The 20,780-nt window shown below is 35.7% G+C and overlaps 4 protein-coding genes and 1 pseudogene across 4 annotated transcripts; 4 read left to right on the top strand and 1 right to left on the bottom strand.

Moving 5' to 3' along the window:
• Positions 1–2,596: 2,596 nt before the first annotated feature.
• Positions 2,597–13,394, top strand: LOC127808668 (protein GRIM REAPER-like; annotated as a pseudogene).
• Positions 10,647–11,202, top strand: LOC127808898 (stigma-specific STIG1-like protein 1). The gene has a single exon (XM_052347607.1). The coding sequence runs from the start codon at positions 10,699–10,701 to the stop codon at positions 11,080–11,082; it is 384 nt and encodes a 127-aa protein (XP_052203567.1). The 5' UTR covers positions 10,647–10,698; the 3' UTR covers positions 11,083–11,202.
• On the top strand, positions 12,686–13,272 carry LOC127808897 (stigma-specific STIG1-like protein 1). Its single transcript, XM_052347606.1, has one exon. The coding sequence runs from the start codon at positions 12,761–12,763 to the stop codon at positions 13,226–13,228; it is 468 nt and encodes a 155-aa protein (XP_052203566.1). The 5' UTR covers positions 12,686–12,760; the 3' UTR covers positions 13,229–13,272.
• Positions 13,395–15,343: 1,949 nt separating the features above from the next.
• On the top strand, positions 15,344–17,115 carry LOC127808893 (putative pectate lyase 2). The gene is made up of 4 exons (XM_052347597.1): positions 15,344–16,042; positions 16,188–16,291; positions 16,414–16,552; positions 16,685–17,115. Exons 1-4 carry the CDS (start codon positions 15,344–15,346, stop codon positions 16,901–16,903), a joined length of 1,161 nt encoding a protein of 386 aa, XP_052203557.1. The 3' UTR covers positions 16,904–17,115.
• Positions 17,116–17,330: 215 nt separating this feature from the next.
• LOC127808894 (uncharacterized) lies at positions 17,331–18,922 on the bottom strand. The gene is made up of 3 exons (XM_052347598.1): positions 18,005–18,922; positions 17,754–17,795; positions 17,331–17,660 (listed from the first exon to the last, which is right to left on the bottom strand). Exons 1-3 carry the CDS (start codon positions 18,816–18,818, stop codon positions 17,533–17,535), a joined length of 984 nt encoding a protein of 327 aa, XP_052203558.1. The 5' UTR covers positions 18,819–18,922; the 3' UTR covers positions 17,331–17,532.
• Positions 18,923–20,780: the final 1,858 nt, after the last annotated feature.

The following is a 20,780-nucleotide window of genomic DNA, read 5'->3' as shown; positions in this document are numbered from 1 at the left end:
TTGAGTTTTCCATGATTTGTCAAAATTAAGATGTTTACAGATAATGTCTATCTTAATCCTTCGAGATCTACAAGCGTTAGGATTCTTAGGGATAATATATATCTTTTTCATAAAAAATTTTAAGAAATTTTTAAATATTAAAATTATTTTATTTGTACTTTATTCAGAAACCCACTAGATCAAGGGGAAGTTTACATGACCTGTTTCAATACTTTATAGTATCCATGAGACTGTAAAATTCTCTAGAATTGGTTTCAGGGAGACTTGATAGGTTCTTGGTTCTTTTAGTCTTTGGGAGACTGTGTTCCTAATCTCCTAGCGACAAGGTAACTTGGAGTCATTATTTTCAATCTCCGAGAGACTTTGTTCTTGTAAGAACAGGTGTTTTCAAATTTTCCATTTTTTAGTCTTTTGAACATTAATCTTTTAACAAACTTTTGTCTATGAGACATCAAATATTAAAGGTGTACAATCAATTATAATCAAATCGAATCGATTGAAAATCACTAACCGAACCTCATGTAATAATCGAATCGAAGCAAAAATTGAACAAACCCACAAAATAACATAACAAACCGACGACCTTACTATTGTCATCGACTGCTAATTCCAACGATTGGAACCGATAATCATCAAATTCTCCCAACCGTGGTGGTTTATATATCTAAAAATGAGTTTGATAAAACGATTGATTTTAATGTCAAAAAACTCAAAACTCATTTCTGGAAAAAAGTCATCACCGATCACTATCCATGGTGGATTCCAACGATCAAAATTAACCATCAGATTCGTCTTGACTCAGTGACCAACATACCCTAAAATCCAAAGCATCTAATGGTTGGATTTCAGTAAATCTAGATTTTAACGTTGAATTCAAACCCACAGAAAGTGTTTGAAAAACATACTGAAGGTACCCAAGCCCATATGCACCGTGAACGACACTCTCTTGATCACCATGACTCTCGTTGGTTTCAATCTGAACCGCCTTTTGTTGTGGTATTTCTTTTTCTTTCTCTTTATCTTCTTCCTTGTTCGTCACTCTCAAGTTCCTCATGTTCTTACTGTCGAACTTCCTTGTTCTTATAGAACAATTTCTTGGATCCTTCTATGACCATGTTTGGGTTCCATGATGATGGTGAGAAGAGGGCCGACTAGCGGGAGATAGGGAAGGGAAAGGGACGAGAGCGAAGGGTCAAAAAAGGCAGAACAAAAGACTGAACAGGCAAAAATCGATTCGATTTTTCACCATTATGTGATTATGCCTGCTATTTTTCTTTTATAGTATACCTAAAACGACGTCGTTTTGTAATTTCAGTCGGTTCAGTTAAACTATCAATGATAACCAAATCGACAAAAACTAACCAAAATTTTTACAAAAAATAATCGAATTGCTATTTGACTACTAAAAAATCGAGATTATGCACGGCCCTATCAAATATAATAAAAGTGAGTATTTAAATAATATTTTTTCATCTTTTATATGTGTGTAAACCATGCATGTAGTGAATCACAATTAACTTGGCATTAACTGTAGCTGATTAAGAAAAAAAGAGTTCTATTGGATCACGCAAGGATTTTTGCTAATTCAACTGGTTTGATGTCATGTTCAAGGAGTTCAATAAAGCATCCACAATTGATCTATAAAACCTTGGGCTCTAGCTAGGATCATCTGTAATGTTTGGTGCCTCCTAGCCTAGACCCAGTTGGTCACAAAGATGTCATTTATTGGAAAGTTCTAATCACATACACACACACACATATATATATATGGAGGTAAAAAAAACACAGTATTTTGGCTGCACTGTTAAGGGAGAGAAGAAAATGACAAAAGTCCTATATATTTAACGTTAAATTCGAGTGCGTTACATTAAGTTTATGTTCGAATAGTACTGTAAAAACAATAGAGTACTGTCTAGTAAAACAATTCAACTCAATTAATTAACTTACGTTAAATATATTGAAAAGCTTAAACTAAACTGAATTAGTAATTTTATATATATATATATATAATCAAACTCATTTCACCTTGGCCCGAAGGGCCTTGGAATTGCTGACTTAGTTTCATAAATAAATGACATCCTTCTGTTGTCAAGTTTACAGAACATTTTACTACTCAGATGCAAAGATTCACACATCGTACGTACCCAACCTATTCATTTTCGACAAATACATAACGTTATATAGTTGCATTAATTCATCGTCTAATTCATGGGTATAGGATGATGGTTACGTCCAACACTAATGTTTCATCATCAATCACAGTTAGCATGTGCGCCACATTTAATTTCCAGATCAATATAACAATATTTTCCAACTTCGACAAAACTTAATCAATTTAAACATACGACTAAGCCTAACTTTTGTTTACTTAATACTTTCTTGTCCGCTAGCTACTAAGAAATTAATACAACCATGTGCATCCTCAACTACAAATTTTTCTATAAATATCTCACCACCGATATCTCTCTACGTAATTCATTCCCATCAAACCAGTACGTAGCAACTCTCCTTATAATATCACATATCCATCTCTTCTTATTGCTAGCATTTGATGGAGCCATCCAGAGTTTTGTTCATCCTGCTAGCACTGGCAGTGATGGCCACAGCCATTACTACTGCAGCCCCAAACTTCCATTATGTCTACAAAACTAGTCGATTTCTCGACGAAACCCCAAACCACAGGCCTCCTCCCATGACATGTGACAAAAACCCTAAGGTTTGTGCCGCCGAGACTCTCTGTTGCGGCCAACGGTGTGTGAACCTGATGGCGGATAAGTTCAACTGTGGGAAGTGTGGACAGAGTTGTCAGTACCCGGACATATGCTGCAAGGGAGTGTGCGTAAACCCAAATGTGAACAACAAGCACTGTGGCCGCTGCAACAACGAGTGTGAGAATGAAAGCTCCTGTGCATATGGGATGTGCAACTATGGTTAAGTGGAGTAACTCATTTGGTGATTTCCCCTTCATATTGGAAGAAGAAAAGATATTTTATATGAAGTTATAGTAAAATAAATGATCTGTTTGGAAACTAGGGTTCTGAATTATATATATATATATATATATGTGTGTGAGTGTGTGTGTTGGGAAATAAAAGCAAATGATTGCTCTATCTGTACCCATAATAATTGTGGTTGTTCTATATCAATATTTAATTGACTTATAATTATTTTATGCAATATTTGTGCCCATTGAAAGGTAATGATCTTAAGTCCTTTACCCAATTAATTAATATATGTCGAAGTTGTTTTTTTTTTCTCATAAATAGGATGAATTGTATAATAAAGGGAGAAACAGTTGCATGTTCACAAGATTTACATTATCCATGCAAATGAAGCCAACAACTCTACTCATTACTTGCTTTCCAGTACCATCTTCCTTTGTTGTTTGCTTCCCTGGCAATGTGCATGAATATTGAATATTTTAAAATCAAGCTATTTCAAAGAGTTTGGGGCCAAATTCATTATTTTAATTATATCATTATATATATATATATGTATTTTTCAGTCAATTTAACTCATATATTTTATTTTTTTTTATAATAATTTATTTTTTTATTATTTCAATTACACTTATATACTTATATCTTGTAATCAATTTAACTCATGTATTTTGACATGTAAAAAAATAGTTAAATTAATTCATCTCACTTTATCTTTTTCATACACATCAAAATGTGTGTAATGAAAATAATCAAAAACTCAAGTTGAAAAATTTTAAAATAGAAGGGTTAAATTGATTTAAAAATCCAAATGTATGAGTGTAATTAAAATAACAAAAAATTTAGATGATCGCATGAGTTTGGAGGATATATACCATTAAGCACATATTAAAATAGCTCGACATGAAAAATATTTAATGCAATCATAATATTTACTTAATTATATTAATGTGATATTATTATAATTTATATTCAAATTTTGAATATAAGAGGGTTAATAACCAGGAATTAAACTCAGCCATCCTTGTAATCTTCCTTGCTTGTTTGATATTAATTAATTAAAACAACAGTTTTGAAGTTGACAATGCAAAACACGACGAATTGAAATCATGCATGGATACATGAAGCTAAATCGAATTAAGGGGGTTCAAACGGTTTAACATAAGTCAAACTTAGGCGATATTGAACGGCCAAGTTTTGAAGAGTGCCCTAAAGATCTGGTTCATGTTGGCCATGCTAATATAATTGCAATGGTGATCACTCTTTCTGCAAGAGCAGAGGAAGAACAAGTGTCCATTGCCGAGGATACTGACGACGAAGAAGTTGAGACAGTTTCTTCGCTGGAAGGTCAAGGAGTCACAACTTCACTTCGAGGGGCCAGCCGGTTTCTCTCAGAGAAGCCGCGTGCGGCAATGACATGCGACAAGTACCCCAGAGTTTGCCATGTGAAGGGCAGCCCGGGGCCGGATTGCTGCAAGAAGAAATGTGTGAATGTGAAGACGGACAAGCTCAACTGCGGCATGTGTGGGAAGGAGTGCAGGTACTCGGAGATTTGCTGCCATGGAAAGTGTGTGAATCCATGGAATGACAAGAAGCACTCATGTGGAAGCTGCAACAACAAATGCAAGAAGGGGAGTGCCTGTGCGTACGGGATGTGCAGCTACGCTTAAAAACATCAGCAATATATATATATATGTATGTATGTATATTGTCAATTAAGAACGTTCATTTAATTTTAATCATATGCTAAGAGTAGATTGAGTTTAATTAATTGTATGTGGCCAATAAAGACAAGTCATGATCAGCCGTGGTTGGTATATATAATGTTATTAGAACAACTGTTTGTTTATTCATGATGGTTGTTTATCACATGCGTGGTTGGTATATATAATGTATATTTGGTTGAGATCTATTCTACATATGCTGTGTGATACCCACTGGATACCAAAAAAGCTAATTTATTCGTCTAAATCATTAATCATCATTGATATATAATTGGTGTTGGAAAACTCAAAATAGTCCCAATTTTCAGAATTAGTGTCAAGTCAAAAAGACTTTAAACGGTAGATCTGCCTCAAGGCCCATCAACAGACAATCCAAATGGGCGCCAAGACAGGCCAAAGCCCAAGCTTAGGTCCATAATTAACTGGGCCATCTAGCCTATTATCTGACAATTTATGTACCCTCATCTTGATCACATTTATCTGCACAGTGCCTAAGAGTTTAAATATAATATATATTACGCATTTATTACATTACTACAGTGATTATTTTCTAAGGAGTCTCACCCAATCCGTATGGATTGTTCCTAGCCATGGCCAAGCCCATGGCCGAATAACAGTGCCACACAGGCAGACTCCCTCTTTGAATTGTTTTGAAATATTAAATGTTAAACTGAATTGTTTTGAAATATTAAATGCTAAAGTTTAAGTGTAGATAAATGGTAGATAAATAAGATTTTGATAATAATAAAAATTAATATAAATTTAGGATCGTTAATTTCTTGTAAAAAATTCCTTTTTCATCAAATATATACATCTTCGATCAACCGATAAATTATTTAACTCGATTAAAGTGAGGCAATATGTTTGTCTTTCAAAGATATGCCATAGAGGTGTTCGCGATTCGGTTTGGCCGATTTTGAGTCGGTTTAATGTGCTGAACCGCAAACTCGATTTTCTTTATAATCAAACCGAGACGTTTGACTTGGTGCCGAACTGCACTACATTTTGCAGTTTGGTGCAGTTTGATTTTCACAGTTTCCTGCAACACAAAGGCCAGAGCACGCCATGTGTTCCAAACATAGCATAATCAACAGAAAGTGAGTGAGAGAGAGAGAGAGCATACATATTGCGATTATGCCGCAATTCAAATAGCGACACGACCAACGATCGGCGATGGGAATGAGAGGAGGAAGAAAATGGGGTGACAGACGATCAAAATGGGAGAGTCGAGAGGGCACCCAAGCCTGTGACGGCGGGGGGCTAGGGTGGGACTAGGGCCAATCGACGTCAGAGTGGGGGATCAGAAAGGGTGTTTCCGACTGCGACAGCGTGGGGCCGTTGGTGGGTTGCGGTCGATCGACGATGGTTCAATGGAAATGGCAAAGAGGAGAGCAAGAGGGTGCAACGGGGCTGGGTGCAAAATGGCAAATTTTAGGGTTTCTAGGCCTATTATACTTTATATTATTTTTTTTAATTTTATAAAATATAATGCGAGCGATTCGGTTCAAAACCGAACCGCCAGTCTTCCAATCCGCGAATCGCGCGGTTTGGAAGTTTTTCAAACCGAATCAGACCGCTAGTTTTAAAAAATCGACTAGTTCGGTCTGATCCGATGTGGTTTGGCCGAAAACCATAGTCCAACAGTTTTTTTGAACACTCCTAATATGTCATTTAGGTCAAGTGAAGTTATTCTTCAATCAATCAAAATTGGCCAAAATATTGGTCCTATGTTTTAAGTATACCTAAGTTTTGATAGAAATTATATTTTTGATACCCGAACAACTTCGGTCAACTGAAGTTGTTCATTCGGTCGACCGAACTCTAACGATTATTCTTGAATGTCGTGTTTTTTGCATTTTTTTTTATTACACCCAAAGTGTACAATTTTTCAAATATAATTTCATCTTGTTCTTCAAAGTCATGGATTGATTCTCTTTTGTAAATTATATAATCTAATATTGAGAAAAATGTATTTTTTAGCCCTCACAAATTACCTTTTGCACTGAAATCTCTCAACTTTTTAAGTTGTCAATAAATGCTAACTATAGATGAAGAATATGAATTTTTTTTTTAGAAATTTAAATGTTATTTCGTCATTTCTATGTAATAACTATTTTGTTTAATATTATATATAAATAGAAGGTGAGTATGAAGAAGAAATGAGAATAGTGAAATACAATACAGTGAACAACCTTAATAGAAACATTCAAACAAGGATGAAAAGATTCAAGTGCTGCAGATTTGCTGGCTAGTGAAATTCTCAAATTGTTGATAATTTGTTTAAGATTGTTTATTGATTGTAATTTTGTTATTGTTACACATATATTGTGATAAGAATCATAAGATTGTATTTGCTAGTTGTGTGCTAGAGATTATTGCTTAAGATAAGGGATTATACGTGGTTATAGATCAAATTAAGAACTAGTATTGGTTCTAATTTCAATTAAAATGATAGAATTTATTCTCCTTAGCAGAACCTAAGTTTAGTTTTGAAATCTTCAAACTTAGTCTTGAAACAGAGGACTAAGCTTTTTAAAGAACTGGACCTCTATAAAAAAAATTCTTTTATTCTTTGCGGTTGATTGTTTTAAATTATCATATTATTATTCAATCGCATTTTATTTAGATCACAAAATCAAGAATTTTTAAAAAACTCAATTCACTATCTTTTAGTTATTTTTTTGTACAACATTAAAAAAAATCTTTAGAAGGCTTAGAATTAAATGCCCTTTGTAGGGCTTCTAAAATCGTGGCCAAAATATGATTATTAAATAAATTTTTGTATGCTGGGAAGGCCACGTTGGCATATATATAGGTACCATGTATGTACCCACAATATATATAATCAATTAATTTAACTTGACGAGGGATGTGACCAAGGTGGAAAGTGGATCCAATTCTTGAATTCTACGGCAAAACGTGCGATAAGTCGCTGAAACACTGCGGTGGAGCTTACCCCAACTCTTAACAATTTCAAGTTCGACGACCAAAACAAAGTCCAAATGCAACAGACTTACTTGAATTAAATGCAATATTTCCAACCGCCAGTCAGGCTCTTATCCCATTCCCACGCTTATTTATTTATGATGTTTTAATAATATTCAAACATTAATGTAAAATAAAAGATCATTCTTACTTGAACACATTACTGAATTTATTAACTAAAAATGTTGTCGTCAAGGCGCTTGAATTCTATAAGAAAGAAAATCACTCTGATGCTTTAAGTCATGCATTAAAAACTTGAATACTGTATTGAATCTAATATTAGAGATTTCTTTTTTTTTAAATGAAACCTCATATATGTATAGAAAATCATGGAGTTTTCCATGATCTACTAAAATTAGGATGTTTACATATAATATTTACTTAATCTTTTGAGATCTACGAGAATTAGAATTCTTATGAATAATGTATATCCTTTTCGTAGAATTCTCTAAAAAATATTTAGATGTCAAAGTTTTTTTGTTTGCATTTTGTTCCGAGACCCACTAGATCAAGCGGAAGTTTACATGACCGGTTCCAATACTTTACAGTATCCATGAGACTGTAAAAGTCTCCTGAATTGGTTTCTAGGAGACTTGATAGTTTCTCGATTCTTTTGATCTCTGGGAGAGTGCGTCACTAATCTCCTGGCAACAAGGTAACCTAGAGTCGTTGTTTTCAATCACTCGGATACGTACTGTGTTCTCCAAGGGACCAATGTTTTCAATTTTCCATTTTTTTAGTCTTTTGAGCATTTTTTTTTTTTAATCTTTTAACAGACTTTTGCCTATGAGACATCAAATATTAGGGGTGTGCAATCAGTTATAATTGAATCGAACCAACTGAAAATCACTAACCAAACCAAATTGAACTGCATGTAATAATCGAATTGAATCGAAAACCAAACAAATCCACAAAATAACAGAACAAATTGACAACCTTACTGTTACCGTCGGCCACCTAGCTAGTTGCTGATTCTAATGATCGAAACCGATAATCATCGGATTCACCCAACCATAGTGGTTCATATATCAAAGAATGAGTTTAATTTAACGGTTGATTTTTTGTACATTTAAAAATTAGTTTTATTGTCAAAAAACTCAAAACTCGTTTATGAAAAAATGTCCTAGACCACCATTCATGGCGATTCCAATGATTGAATCAACCATCAGATTTGCCTTAACTCAATGACCCACATACGCAAAAATTAAAAGCATCTAATAGTTGGATTTCAATAGATCTAGGTTTTAACATTGAATACAAACTCACAAGAAGTTGCTGAAAAACTTATTGAAAGGGCCCAAGCCCATATGCACCTCGGCGACTCTCTCTTGACCGTCGCGACTTTCATTGGTTTCAATCTAAATCGCCTTTTGTTGTGGTGGTTTTTGTTCTTTCTCTTTGTCGACTTTATCTTCTTTTTTGGTCGTCACTATAAAGTTCCTCCTATTCTTGCTGTCGAACTTCCCTATTCTGTAGAACAACTTCTTGGATGCTTCTGTGACCATGTTCGGGTTCCATGACAACGGTGAGAAGAGGGCTGGCCAGCGGGATATGGGGAAGGGAAAAGGATAAGAGCGAAGGGGCTAAAACGGCAGAATAGAAAGATCGAACGGGAGAAAATCAATTTGATTTTTCGCCATTCTGTGATTCTGCCTACTATTTTTCTTTTATAGTGCACTCAAAACAACATTATTTTATAACTTCAGTTCGATTTGTTTGGTTAAATTGACAATGATAATCAAACTGACAAAATTAATCAAAATTTCTACAAAAAATAATCAAACTTCTAACCAACTATTAAAAAATTGAACCAAATTGATCGATTCGATTAGTTTAGTCTAACCGAAATTATCCACAACCCTATCAAATATAATACAAGTGAGTATTTAAATAATATTTTTTCATCATATATATATATATATATGTGTGTGTGTGTGTGTGTAAACCATGCATATAGTGAATCACAATTAATTTCACATTAACAGTAGCTGATTAAGAAAAAAAGAGTTTTATTGGATCACGCAAAGATTTTTGCTAATTCAACTAGCTAGTTTGATGTTTGTCATGTTCAAGGAGTTCAATAAAGCATGCACAATGGATCTATAAAACCTTGGGCCCTAGCTAGCTAGCTAGGATCGATCATATGTTATGTTTGGTGCCTCCTAGCTAGCCTAGCCTAGACCCATGCAGTTGGTCACAATAGATGTCATTCTTGGAAAATTCTAATCGCATATATGGAGGTAAATAAAAAAAATAAAAAACAGTATCTCTAAGGGAGAGAAGAAAACGACAAAAGTCTTATTTAACATTAAATTTGAGTGTGTTCCATTAAGTTTATGTTCGAATCGTAATGTAAATGAATAGAGTATTGTCTAGTAAAATAATTCAACTGATCAACTAATTAATTTACGTTAAATATATTGAAAAGCCTAAACTAAACTGAATTAGTAATTATATATATATATATATATATAATCAAACTTATTTCACTTCTTCAACGCAGTGACCGACCTTCACCCGAAAGGCCTTGGAATTGCTGACTTATTAGTTTCATAAATGACCTCCTTCAGTTGTTTAAGTTTACATAACATTTTAATACTCAGATGCAAAGATTCACACATCGTACGTACCCAACCTATTCATTTTCGATTTCGCCATATATATATATATAGCTAGGAACCAACACATAACGTTATATAGTTGCATTCATGGGTACATAGGATGATGGTTACGTCCAACACTGCTGTTTCATCATCAATCACAGCTAGCTAGCATGCATGTGCACCATGCACATTTAATTTCCAGATCTATATAACATTTTCCAACTTTGACAAAACTTAAATCAATTTAAACATACAATTAAGCCTAACTTTTGTTTACTTAATTTCTTGTCCGCTAGCTACTGATAATACATACAACCATGTGCATCCTCAACTACAATTTTTTCTATAAATACCTCACCATCAATCTCTCGTAATTCATTCCCATCAAAGCAGTGTAGCAACTCTCCTTAATATCACATATCCGTCGCTTCTTATTGCTGGCATTGGATGGAGCCATCCAGGGTTTTGTTCATCCTGCTAGCACTGGCGGTGATGGCCACAACCATTACTACTGCAGCCCCCGACTTCCGTTATGTTCACAAAACTAGTCGGTTTCTCGGCGAAACCTCAAACCACAGGCCTCCTCTCATGACATGTGACAAGAACCGTAAGGTTTGTGCCCCTGGGACTCACTGTTGCGGCAAACGGTGTGTGAACCTGATGGCGGATAAATTCAACTGTGAGAAGTGTGGAAAGAGCTGTCGGTACACGGACAAATGCTGCCAGGGAGTGTGCGTGAACCCAAATGTGAACAAGAAGCACTGTGGCCGCTGCAACAACGAGTGTGAGAAGGGAAGCTCCTGTGCTTATGGGATGTGCAGCTATGGTTAAGTGGAGTAACTCATTTGGTGATTAAATTTCCCCTTTATACTGGAAGAAGAAAAGATATTTTATATGAAGTTATAGTAAAGTAAGTGATATGCTTGGTAATTAGGGTTCTAGATTATATATATATATATATATGTTGGGAAATAAAGGCAATTGATTGCTCTATCTGTGCCCATAATAATTGTGGTTGTTCTATATTAATATTTAATTGATTATAATTAGTTTATGCAATGTTTGTGCCCATTGAAGGTTAATGATTCTCAGTCCTGTACCCAATTAATTAACATATGTGGAAGTTTTTTTTTTTCTCATAAATAGGATGAATTGTATAATAAAGAGAGAAACACTTGCATGTTCATATGATTTACATTATCCATGCAAATGAAGTCAATAACTCTACTCATTACTTGCTTTCCAGTACTATCTTCCATGTAGTTTCCTTCCCTGGCAATGTGCATAAATATTGAGTATTTTAAAATCAAGCCATTTCTAAGAGTTCGGGTCAAATTCATATTTTTTTTTCATGTGTTTTTATTATTATTTTTTTTATTTATATTTTTTATTATTTCAATTATATCCTTATATATGTATTTTTTAATCAATTTAACTCATATATTTTTATATTTTTTTTCATATAACAACCCTAACTTTTTATTATTTCGATTAAATCCTGTATTTGTATTTTTTAGTTAATTTAACTCATATATTTTGACATGTAAAAAAATAATTAAATTAGCTCTCATCTCATTTTATCTTTTTCTTTGTATATCAAAATGTGTGTAATGGAAACAATAAAAAACTTAGGTTGAAAATTTTCAAAATAAAAGAGTTAAATTGATTTGAAAATGTAGATTTATAAAAGTAATTAAAATAATAAAAAATTTAGATGATTGCACAAAAAAAAGAACGTGAAAGTATAAGAACGAAAATATAGAGTTGACCAAGAGTTTGGATATATACCATTAAATACAAATTAAAATAGCCCAACAAGAAAAAATATTTAGTGCAATCATAATATTTACTTAATTTTATTAATGTGATATTATTATAATATGTATTCAAATTTTGAATAAAAGAGGGTTAATAAACAGGAATTAAGTAAACTCAGGCATCCTTGTAATCTTCCTTGCTTGTTTGATATTAAAACAACTGTTCTGAAGTTGGCAATGCAAAACCCGAATTGAAATCATGCATGGATACATGAAGCTAAATCGAAGGGGGTTCAAACGGTTTAACAAAAGTCAAACTTAGGCGATATTGAACAGCAAAGTGCTCCCGTAACGGTCTCTTATATATATATATATATATATAGACGGGTCCAACTCTCTAATTAGCTGGAATTTGTGAAGACGAAAGAGTTGATTGCGGGGCTTATGGTTGGCAACTTTCCCTCTTTGTTTCCCAAACACATCCAGTATGCTATAAAGTACTAAAAAAATCGTAGCTTCATATTTTCTCGAGAAGCCTAACTTTCTTTTACTTCCATATAGTTCAATACCAAGAAGCCATTGAATACGACCACCCCACTAATTATCTCTCCATACATACCAAACCCTTATTCATCTATAAATACCCATCACCTTCAACCAGAGTTCTCCATCTCAGCCTCTTCTCCTTTTCTATTCTATCACATTCCATCTCTCTCTCTCTCTTCTCTCTCTCTGTGATCTCTTGATCCAATATGACGAAGAGTGCCCTAAAGATCTGGTTCATGTTGGCCATGCTAATTGCAATGGTGATCACTCTTTCTGTAAGAGCAGAGGAAGAACAAGTGTCCATTGCCGAGGATACTGACGACGAAGAAGTTGAGACAGTTTCTTCGCTGGAAGGTCAAGGAGTCACCACTTCACTTCGAGGGGCCAGCCGGTTTCTCTCGGAGAAGCCCCGTGCGGCAATGACATGCGACAAGTACCCCAGAGTTTGCCATGTGAAGGGCAGCCCGGGGCCGGATTGCTGCAAGAAGAAATGTGTGAATGTGAAGACGGACAAGCTCAACTGCGGCATGTGCGGGAAGAAGTGCAAGTACTCGGAGATTTGCTGCCATGGCAAGTGTGTGAATCCATGGAATGACAAGAAGCACTGTGGAAGCTGCAACAACAAATGCAAGAAGGGGAGTGCATGTGCGTACGGGATGTGCAGCTACGCTTAAAAACATCGGCAATATATATATATATGTATGTATGTATATTGTCAATTAAGAACGTTCATTTAATCATATGCTAGAGTAGGTTTATTTAATTAATTGTATGTTGCCAATAAAGGCAAGTCATGATCAGCCGTGCATGGAGGGCTTGCTGCATGCCAATGTTTATTTATTTATTTTGTCAATGTTTATTTATGTATTAAGTTGGTCCATATATATATATATATACATATTAATGTGTAATTTAATATTAATTAATTGTTGATGATTCGGGATGGAGCATGTGACTTAAATAAATATACGTATATATACATATATAATAAATATGCGATCGATCAGCTAATAAATTGCTTTCTTCAGTTGTTGAATGTTTATTTTAGCAAAAGAAATTAACCAAAATAGATTGCAAGTAGAGGAAGGAAATCAGAACGCAAGCGCATGCTCATTGATGCTTTTAATTTGCATCTAATTAATAATAATGGGTCTGGGCCATATGAATGAATGAAGTTGATCCAGTCCAGGTCTAAAAGTGGACGTACCGGGTCTAACGTATTAATTTGGTTCGCCAGATCAAATTTGGCCGATTATCCAACTCCGTTGACAAATTATTAGCCTGATACTGTGCAACGCTTCGTACGATTCAAACTGGAGAGTAGCAGAGTGTTCCAATGGCAAGATCGATCTTCATTACTATATATTGGAAGCAGAGTGTATGAATGCCGCATGTCAATTTTCCATTGCAACAACCTCCCTAGAGCCTTAGATTATACACACACACACACATATATGTATATATATATATATATATATATTCCAGAGGACAGTCTTCTCAATTATTGGTGACATATTCATTGAATGGCCATAGACTAAAGGCCTGTTTGGCCAAGATTAGTATAGCTTATAAGCTGTCAAGCTTCTTTTGTTAAACGTGTGGAATACTAACCAGCTTAAAAGCTATCCGGCTTAAATGCTTAACCAATAGTGTTTGAAAAAAGCTCTCCTCCCCCAACTTTTCCAAAACACTGCTAGCTTATTTAATATGTGAATCGATTAAATGACCTATTTTTCCTCATATATTTTACTTATTTATAACTCTTACTCTTTTTCTCCTATTGTTTTCTCTTTCTTCACCTTCTCCATTGCAGCAACGCCACCTCTAATAGATCGGTTGCCATCTTGTTCCCTATGACCTTGTCGTCGCCAGATCTCCTCCTTTATCGCGTCGATCGCCACCTCCTTCATCTCATCGATCGTCGTCGAATCTCTTCCTTGCAGATGGATAGTCGCCTATCTCTGTACTTGGATATCCTCCTGTTTGCAAATTGGTCACCACTTCCTCTCGATCGTCGTCACCGTCATCTCTTGCCCTGCCGCCCATCTCCTTCTCCGTTGCCAACCATCTCCTTCACTACATATATGTGTGTATATATATATATATATAACACATAATAATATATATTGGGTTTATAGATAACATATATTACACATAATATATATTGACTTTAATAAAACATTGTACTAGTATATTTTTTAATAATTATATATAATTTATCAACATCTAATGATAGAATTTTATCAGTTAAACGTTAATTTATAATTTATTTTTATTAAAAATTAGTATTTTATGTTTTTTTTGCATTATTTAACAAAATATCTATTTTCGTCTTTTTATCTAGTTCTGGTATAATTTATCAAATTTTCAAATTAAACACATAATTATTAATTGATAATTTAAAATCATATTTATCCAAATACGTTATATGTTTAAAATCTATCAAACTTAAAAGTTTTACACCGTTTAAAAGCTAGAGAGCTTAAAAGCTGCAATTCAGAATGCATAGCCAAACAAGCCCTAAGCCATGAGAGAAGAATTATATACAAAAATACGTTTACTTTGCAATGTCAATGGCTTTGAACTCTCCACAAAATTTCAAAGATTAATTAATTTCCAAAGTCACAGAATCCCTGATGAGCTCGTGCCATCACGTCTGTGCTCAACCCTCCAAAAGGTCCAATAATGTCATCGTGTCCACCACCCCGTCTATCTCCTTATAAACCCACATACATAATGCATGTAGAATCCATCCAAAGCGTCCAAAATCTTTCATTCAATCACAGGCCATGTCCTCCAAGGCACACCTAATTCTATTGATTTCCACTCTCCTGACTTACTACGCTTCAACTCTGCAGAGTGTTCACTCGGTAGGCTCCTACTATGCACCAAGCAAGAAAGTCATGAACGTTATAGACTCTTGCTGGCGCAAAAACCCTCATTGGGAGGCCAACCGCCGTGCCTTGGCGGATTGCGCCGTGGGCTTCGGGAAAGCCGCCGTTGGAGGCAAGTATGGCGCCATATACGTCGTCACCAGCCCTGCCGACGACCCGGTTAACCCAAAACCCGGCACACTTCGATATGGTGTGATCCAAACAAAGCCACTGTGGATCGTTTTCTCCAGGGACATGGTTATCACTCTAAAGAATGAGCTGATGATTAACAGCTTCAAGACCATAGATGGGAGAGGAGCCAAAGTGGAGATCGCCTATGGGCCCTGCATTACGATACAGTACGTTAGCCATGTTATTATTCATGGGATTAGCATTCATAATTGCAAGCCAGGGAAGGCTGGCATGGTGAGAGATTCTCCCAACCACGTCGGGCATCGTCGTGGCTCGGATGGAGACGCCATTGATATATTTGGATCTTCCAATATTTGGATCGACCATTGCTTCCTGGCTCGATGCGCCGATGGCCTCATCGATGTGATCCATGCTTCCACCGCCATAACCATCTCCAACAATTACTTCTCCCAGCATGATAAGGTGAGCACTTAGTCTCTTGAAGGGCAGTGATATATCTGTCGACTCAGTATGTCAACTGGGGCCAATCCAGTCGACATATTTGGTCAGTATAAAAATCATATCTTTTTGTGAAATATTGTTAATTCTGACCGAGTTGAATTTGTAGGTTATGTTATTAGGACATGATGATAACTATATAGAAGACAAAATTATGAGAGTGACGTTAGTTTTCAACCATTTCGGAAGTGGCCTTGTTCAAAGGATGCCAAGGTAATTAAATCAAGGGAGATCATATGATTTGTAGTGATCATTTCCAATCAAGTACTCTTATTAACTAAGTCTCTGCTATTTTCACAATACAAATTCATCTAGATTCTGTGTTATAATGGCAGGGTGAGGTTAGGGTATGCCCATGTTGCCAACAATAAGTATGATGAATGGCAGATGTATGCCATAGGCGGCAGCGCCAACCCCACGATATTTAGCGAAGGGAATTACTTTATAGCTCCTGATAATTCCTATTCCAAAGAGGTAAATCCAATTAATTAATGAGATTAAAGGTTTAAAAATTTGCTTCAAACTTATACATATGACTAGTTAATTAATTAGCTCATTAAGAGTGATTCTATACTTATATATATATATATATATATTGTATCACAGGTTACAAAGAGAGAGGTCAAAGCTGGATGGAAGAACTGGAAATGGAGGACCTCCAAGGATAGATTCCTGAATGGGGCATACTTTGTTCCATCAGGTTGGGGAATCGCAGCGCCGCTTTACTCAAGGCTGGAGTCATTTAGTGTTGCAGATGGATCCATGGTTCCAGCTCTAACATCTGATGCTGGCCCACTCCAATGTGTTCGATACAACTCATGTTGATTTTTATACATCTGGAACCGATCGAAACCCTTGAGAGTTGTTTAACTATCCTCGTCATCAGTTCTTGGACAGCAATATTAATTTGAAACTCCTTTTATGTATGTTTTAGGAGCATGTATATAGTGTAAGCACACCAAATTTTTGGGGAGTTGCTTCCGAAGTGTGTATACATGCATGGATGGTGTCCTTAAAAAGAGAGAATATATATTAATGTTGCGTCCATCAATTAATAGCAAATCTTACCTTCCGGGTGTTTTTATGATATAACTTTGATCATTTACTACCCTTAAGAGTTGGGTCGCGAATAAGGGAACACACACAAATTAACGATCAATGGCATACATAGAGAAAGGAGAAAATTAATGTACTTGAGGCTGTGGGAATGTTCATTCTTGCCGTGCACTTTATGTTTCCCTCGGATATATTTGTTTATGGGTACTCGCTTTATCCTTTTCTTTCAACACAAGAATGTGTGGATTCTTTTGAATTTATCTCCAAAATCTTGTACATATTCAACAATATATATATATATATATAAAGTAAGGTAGACAAGAAGAATATATGAGAAAATCAATAAAGGAGAGATGTGTGCGTTTGCGTAAGTGTAATTATCTTTGTTTATTCCGACCTCAGAAGAGCCTATTCTCGTTGGTCTGGACCCCATGCGCTACAGGTGCCTTCGCCTTCAGCTTTCTGAAATACCATATGCCTGCTCCTATTCCCACAGCTCCAGCTACTGAAACTGCAGTTGCAGTTCCTGGGAACACATAATAATGTACATTAAAACAAAAGTAGCTGGCAATCAGAACACTAGATTTGAAGCATTTTAATATCGAAAATGCTATTTAACCTGCAACAAGTCCTGTGAGCTTCTTCCTATGCCAAGATGGATCTGCAAATTTGCACCAAACAATACAGGGTTATTTGGGCATGACAGTGAGAGATAACACTTCTTGGGTTAGAATTAAAGAATATAAAGAGTGCAAGTGTTATCACTGTCATCCAGATTCAAATCTCTTTAAAGAAAACAAATTTATAAATAAATTTCTATATACGCTTATTTAGCTGCTATTCGTTGATTGATTGGGCTAACTTAATTACCATTGCAGTAAGTGGTGGCATTCCCTTGATCACAGAGGCACAAGAACTCTTGTGTTCGTGTATCAAACCCACATCTTCCGGCTCCCTTCGTGGCGTCTTGACACTGAAGGCAACGAGTCGTCACCGGAATATCAAAATCAACCCTAATTCCATACTCAGGAACCTGATCATACGGCGGGTTATCTCCAATATTCTTCCAGTAAACACTCGTATAACTCGCGCAATACTTCAGCATCAGCATCAGCGATTCAGTTGACTTCGGGTAGTAAGAGCAGCAAGAGCCCCCGCCCAACGCCGACTGACATTCCGGCAGCTGCCGGCAGAGATAACTGGCGCTGTCGCACGAGGACTCGCACCGCTCTGGGAAGCGCTCGCAGAACATGGGCTTGGGCTTCACAATGACGCGATCTTCGCTGCAGTTGAAGAAGAGGTAGTCGTTCTGGGAGGAGAGGGAGAAGTGGGTGCTGGTGTCGAGGCTGAAGGGCCTCGTAGGCCGGAAGTGGTCGCCGTCGAGGCAGTTCCACATGAAGGGGTCGGAGACGATAATGTGGGGTTCGGAGTAGCTGATGCTGCGAACTGGGTATTTGCCGGACGGCGTTCGGAGCTCGAGTTGGCCGGCGGAGCAGGCCAGGATGTATCGGTAGAATGGGCTTCCGCAGCCGTCGTCAATGCCGAATGGGTAGTTGATTGGGATTTTGCCGCATGACGTTCTGCAGAGGCTTGATTGTGCCAACGTTAAGGTTAGGAATGAAATTATGAAGAAAGTGATTTGGATGAACCAAGAAGAAGAAGAAGAAGACGAAGAGATGGACATGGTTTATGAAATGACTGTAAGATTAAGCGTATGGAAAACCATTAACAGAGATGGAAAGCTTTTATGATCTAACCCTACCATAGATATGATTTAAGAATCTCTAAAGATTGTATCTTTTTCCTTTTTTACTTTCTCTTTTTTCTCTCTATACTCTTCTTTGTTCTCTAACTGGTACGATGTTCTCAATTTAATATTGGTGCTTTTGCTTTGCGTTTTGAGGAAGCTGGACAACAGAACAATATGAATATAGAACAAGAAAAAAGACATTCAGAGAGGACCGGACAGTCTCGGTTTAGTTTTCAATTCGAAATTTTTAAGAACCCATCTCATCTGATCTGATCTGGACTGAATGAATACTCCTAGTTAAACTATACATATATCTCACAAGGAGCATAACTAAACCTGGTGTTGTCCAGCAGGCCTCGATTAGGCCGGCCTGTCGGGCTCATGGCTAATATTTATTTCGGCCCAACAAGGTACTGGACTAGGGTGGACGATGGCCCACTGGGTACGACAGCGAAGCAACGGCAGACTGTTCTACTATGTAAAAAATAAAAAAATCAACGGGGAAACAAAACCACCAAACCCAAAGACAGAGGAGTTTGTCCAAGACGCTCCATAGGGTTAGAAATGAGATGAGCTCTTTGTAAGTGATTTAGTTTTTAGTTTAACAAAAATTCATTCGAGTTCATTTATTAAGATAAACAAGTTAAGATTGAGCCTAATTTGTGAACAAATTTGTTTATAAATACATTAATATATTTAGTTATATTTTTATAAATATATTATTTAATATAAAGTTATCTAATTTTAAATTGTTATAATAATATAATTAAATTAAATATGCTTAAAATTATCATATATATTAATTTAATTACTTAACATAATATAATATATATATATATAATAAAGCAAGATAACAAATAAAGTTTAGTTAAACACCATATACATAGTTGTCTAAATTAAAAACTCTAAAAAGTGAAAAAAATTAAAGATCAAAAAAGAAATAAGCTTGCAAAGTCCAAGCTCGCTAATAAGCTCTCGAGGCCAATCTCATCTCGTCAACCTTTTAATGAGCCAAACTCAAGCATATATAAAAATTAGCTTGTCAAGTCTAGATTAAACTCAATGAAACTCAATTCAGCTCAACTCAATTCAATTACAATCTTTATAGTCAATATTCAATTCAGCTCAACTCAATTCAATTATAATCTTTATAGTCAATATTACTCAGCATTTGAAGTCTAGTGTGTACGCATCTTTGTTTAATGCGACTGTGTAGATCAAAAACAAAAAATTGGTCAAATCTGAAGCCAAAAAGATCAGGCTTTTCAACTGGAAAGGGAGAATAAAGTAATTAAGATTCAACAAAGCTGGAACTTGGAAGGGTTTCCTTATGAACATGGTGTGAAAGGCATCTGAATGAGTCGCTTTGGCGCACGCAAGCTCCGCGATCCACTTGATTCCACGGCTTATTTTGGTCAATAAATTGCCCGTGCTTTTAGCTTCGCCTTGACCAACCACAATGAAGCTATCACCATGCAACCAGCTTAATTTCAACTTTACAGCTTTCAAATCAGATTCCAATATATCAGACCATGCATATACTACATATACTCAGTATTGACAAAGATATATATATATGTATATGGATAATATATATACAGTAGGAATATTCATCCCATCAATGGATGGATGGGAGTTGTGTGGCTGTGTCTAAATAAAGTAATTATAATTATGCATGGTTGATTACGACTGAAATAGAGAACCACAAATATAGAGATACTACTACTCTAGCTAGCTAGCTAGCTAGGGCATGTCCTAGCTAGATATATAAAAGATAAGCTGCTTTTGATGCTAAGTTAAAAGAGAAAAAGGAGTTGTGGGATAATTATAAAAAAAAATGTATATGTAAAACGAGATACACGAGATTGTTAATCTTGTGATGTTGTCAATATTCTC

The sequence above is a fragment of the Diospyros lotus genome, chromosome 8 (genome assembly GCF_014633365.1).
Source record: "Diospyros lotus cultivar Yz01 chromosome 8, ASM1463336v1, whole genome shotgun sequence".
Lineage (NCBI taxonomy): Eukaryota > Viridiplantae > Streptophyta > Magnoliopsida > Ericales > Ebenaceae > Diospyros > Diospyros lotus.
The sequence above is the reverse complement of the archived record's forward strand: the minus strand, read 5'-3'. Positions and strand labels throughout refer to the sequence as shown.

Coding starts and splice junctions, on each gene's coding strand:
- LOC127808898 (XM_052347607.1), top strand. CDS start 10,699: ATGGAGCCATCCAGGGTTTTGTTCATCCTGCTAGCACTGGCGGTGATG.
- LOC127808897 (XM_052347606.1), top strand. CDS start 12,761: ATGACGAAGAGTGCCCTAAAGATCTGGTTCATGTTGGCCATGCTAATT.
- LOC127808893 (XM_052347597.1), top strand. CDS start 15,344: ATGTCCTCCAAGGCACACCTAATTCTATTGATTTCCACTCTCCTGACT. Junction 16,043..16,187: donor ACTTCTCCCAGCATGATAAG/GTGAGCACTTAG, acceptor TTGAATTTGTAG/GTTATGTTATTAGGACATGA. Junction 16,292..16,413: donor CTTGTTCAAAGGATGCCAAG/GTAATTAAATCA, acceptor TTATAATGGCAG/GGTGAGGTTAGGGTATGCCC.
- LOC127808894 (XM_052347598.1), bottom strand. CDS start 18,818: ATGTCCATCTCTTCGTCTTCTTCTTCTTCTTCTTGGTTCATCCAAATC. Junction 17,796..18,004: donor TGCCACCACTTACTGCAATG/GTAATTAAGTTA, acceptor GCAAATTTGCAG/ATCCATCTTGGCATAGGAAG. Junction 17,661..17,753: donor GCTCACAGGACTTGTTGCAG/GTTAAATAGCAT, acceptor ATGTGTTCCCAG/GAACTGCAACTGCAGTTTCA.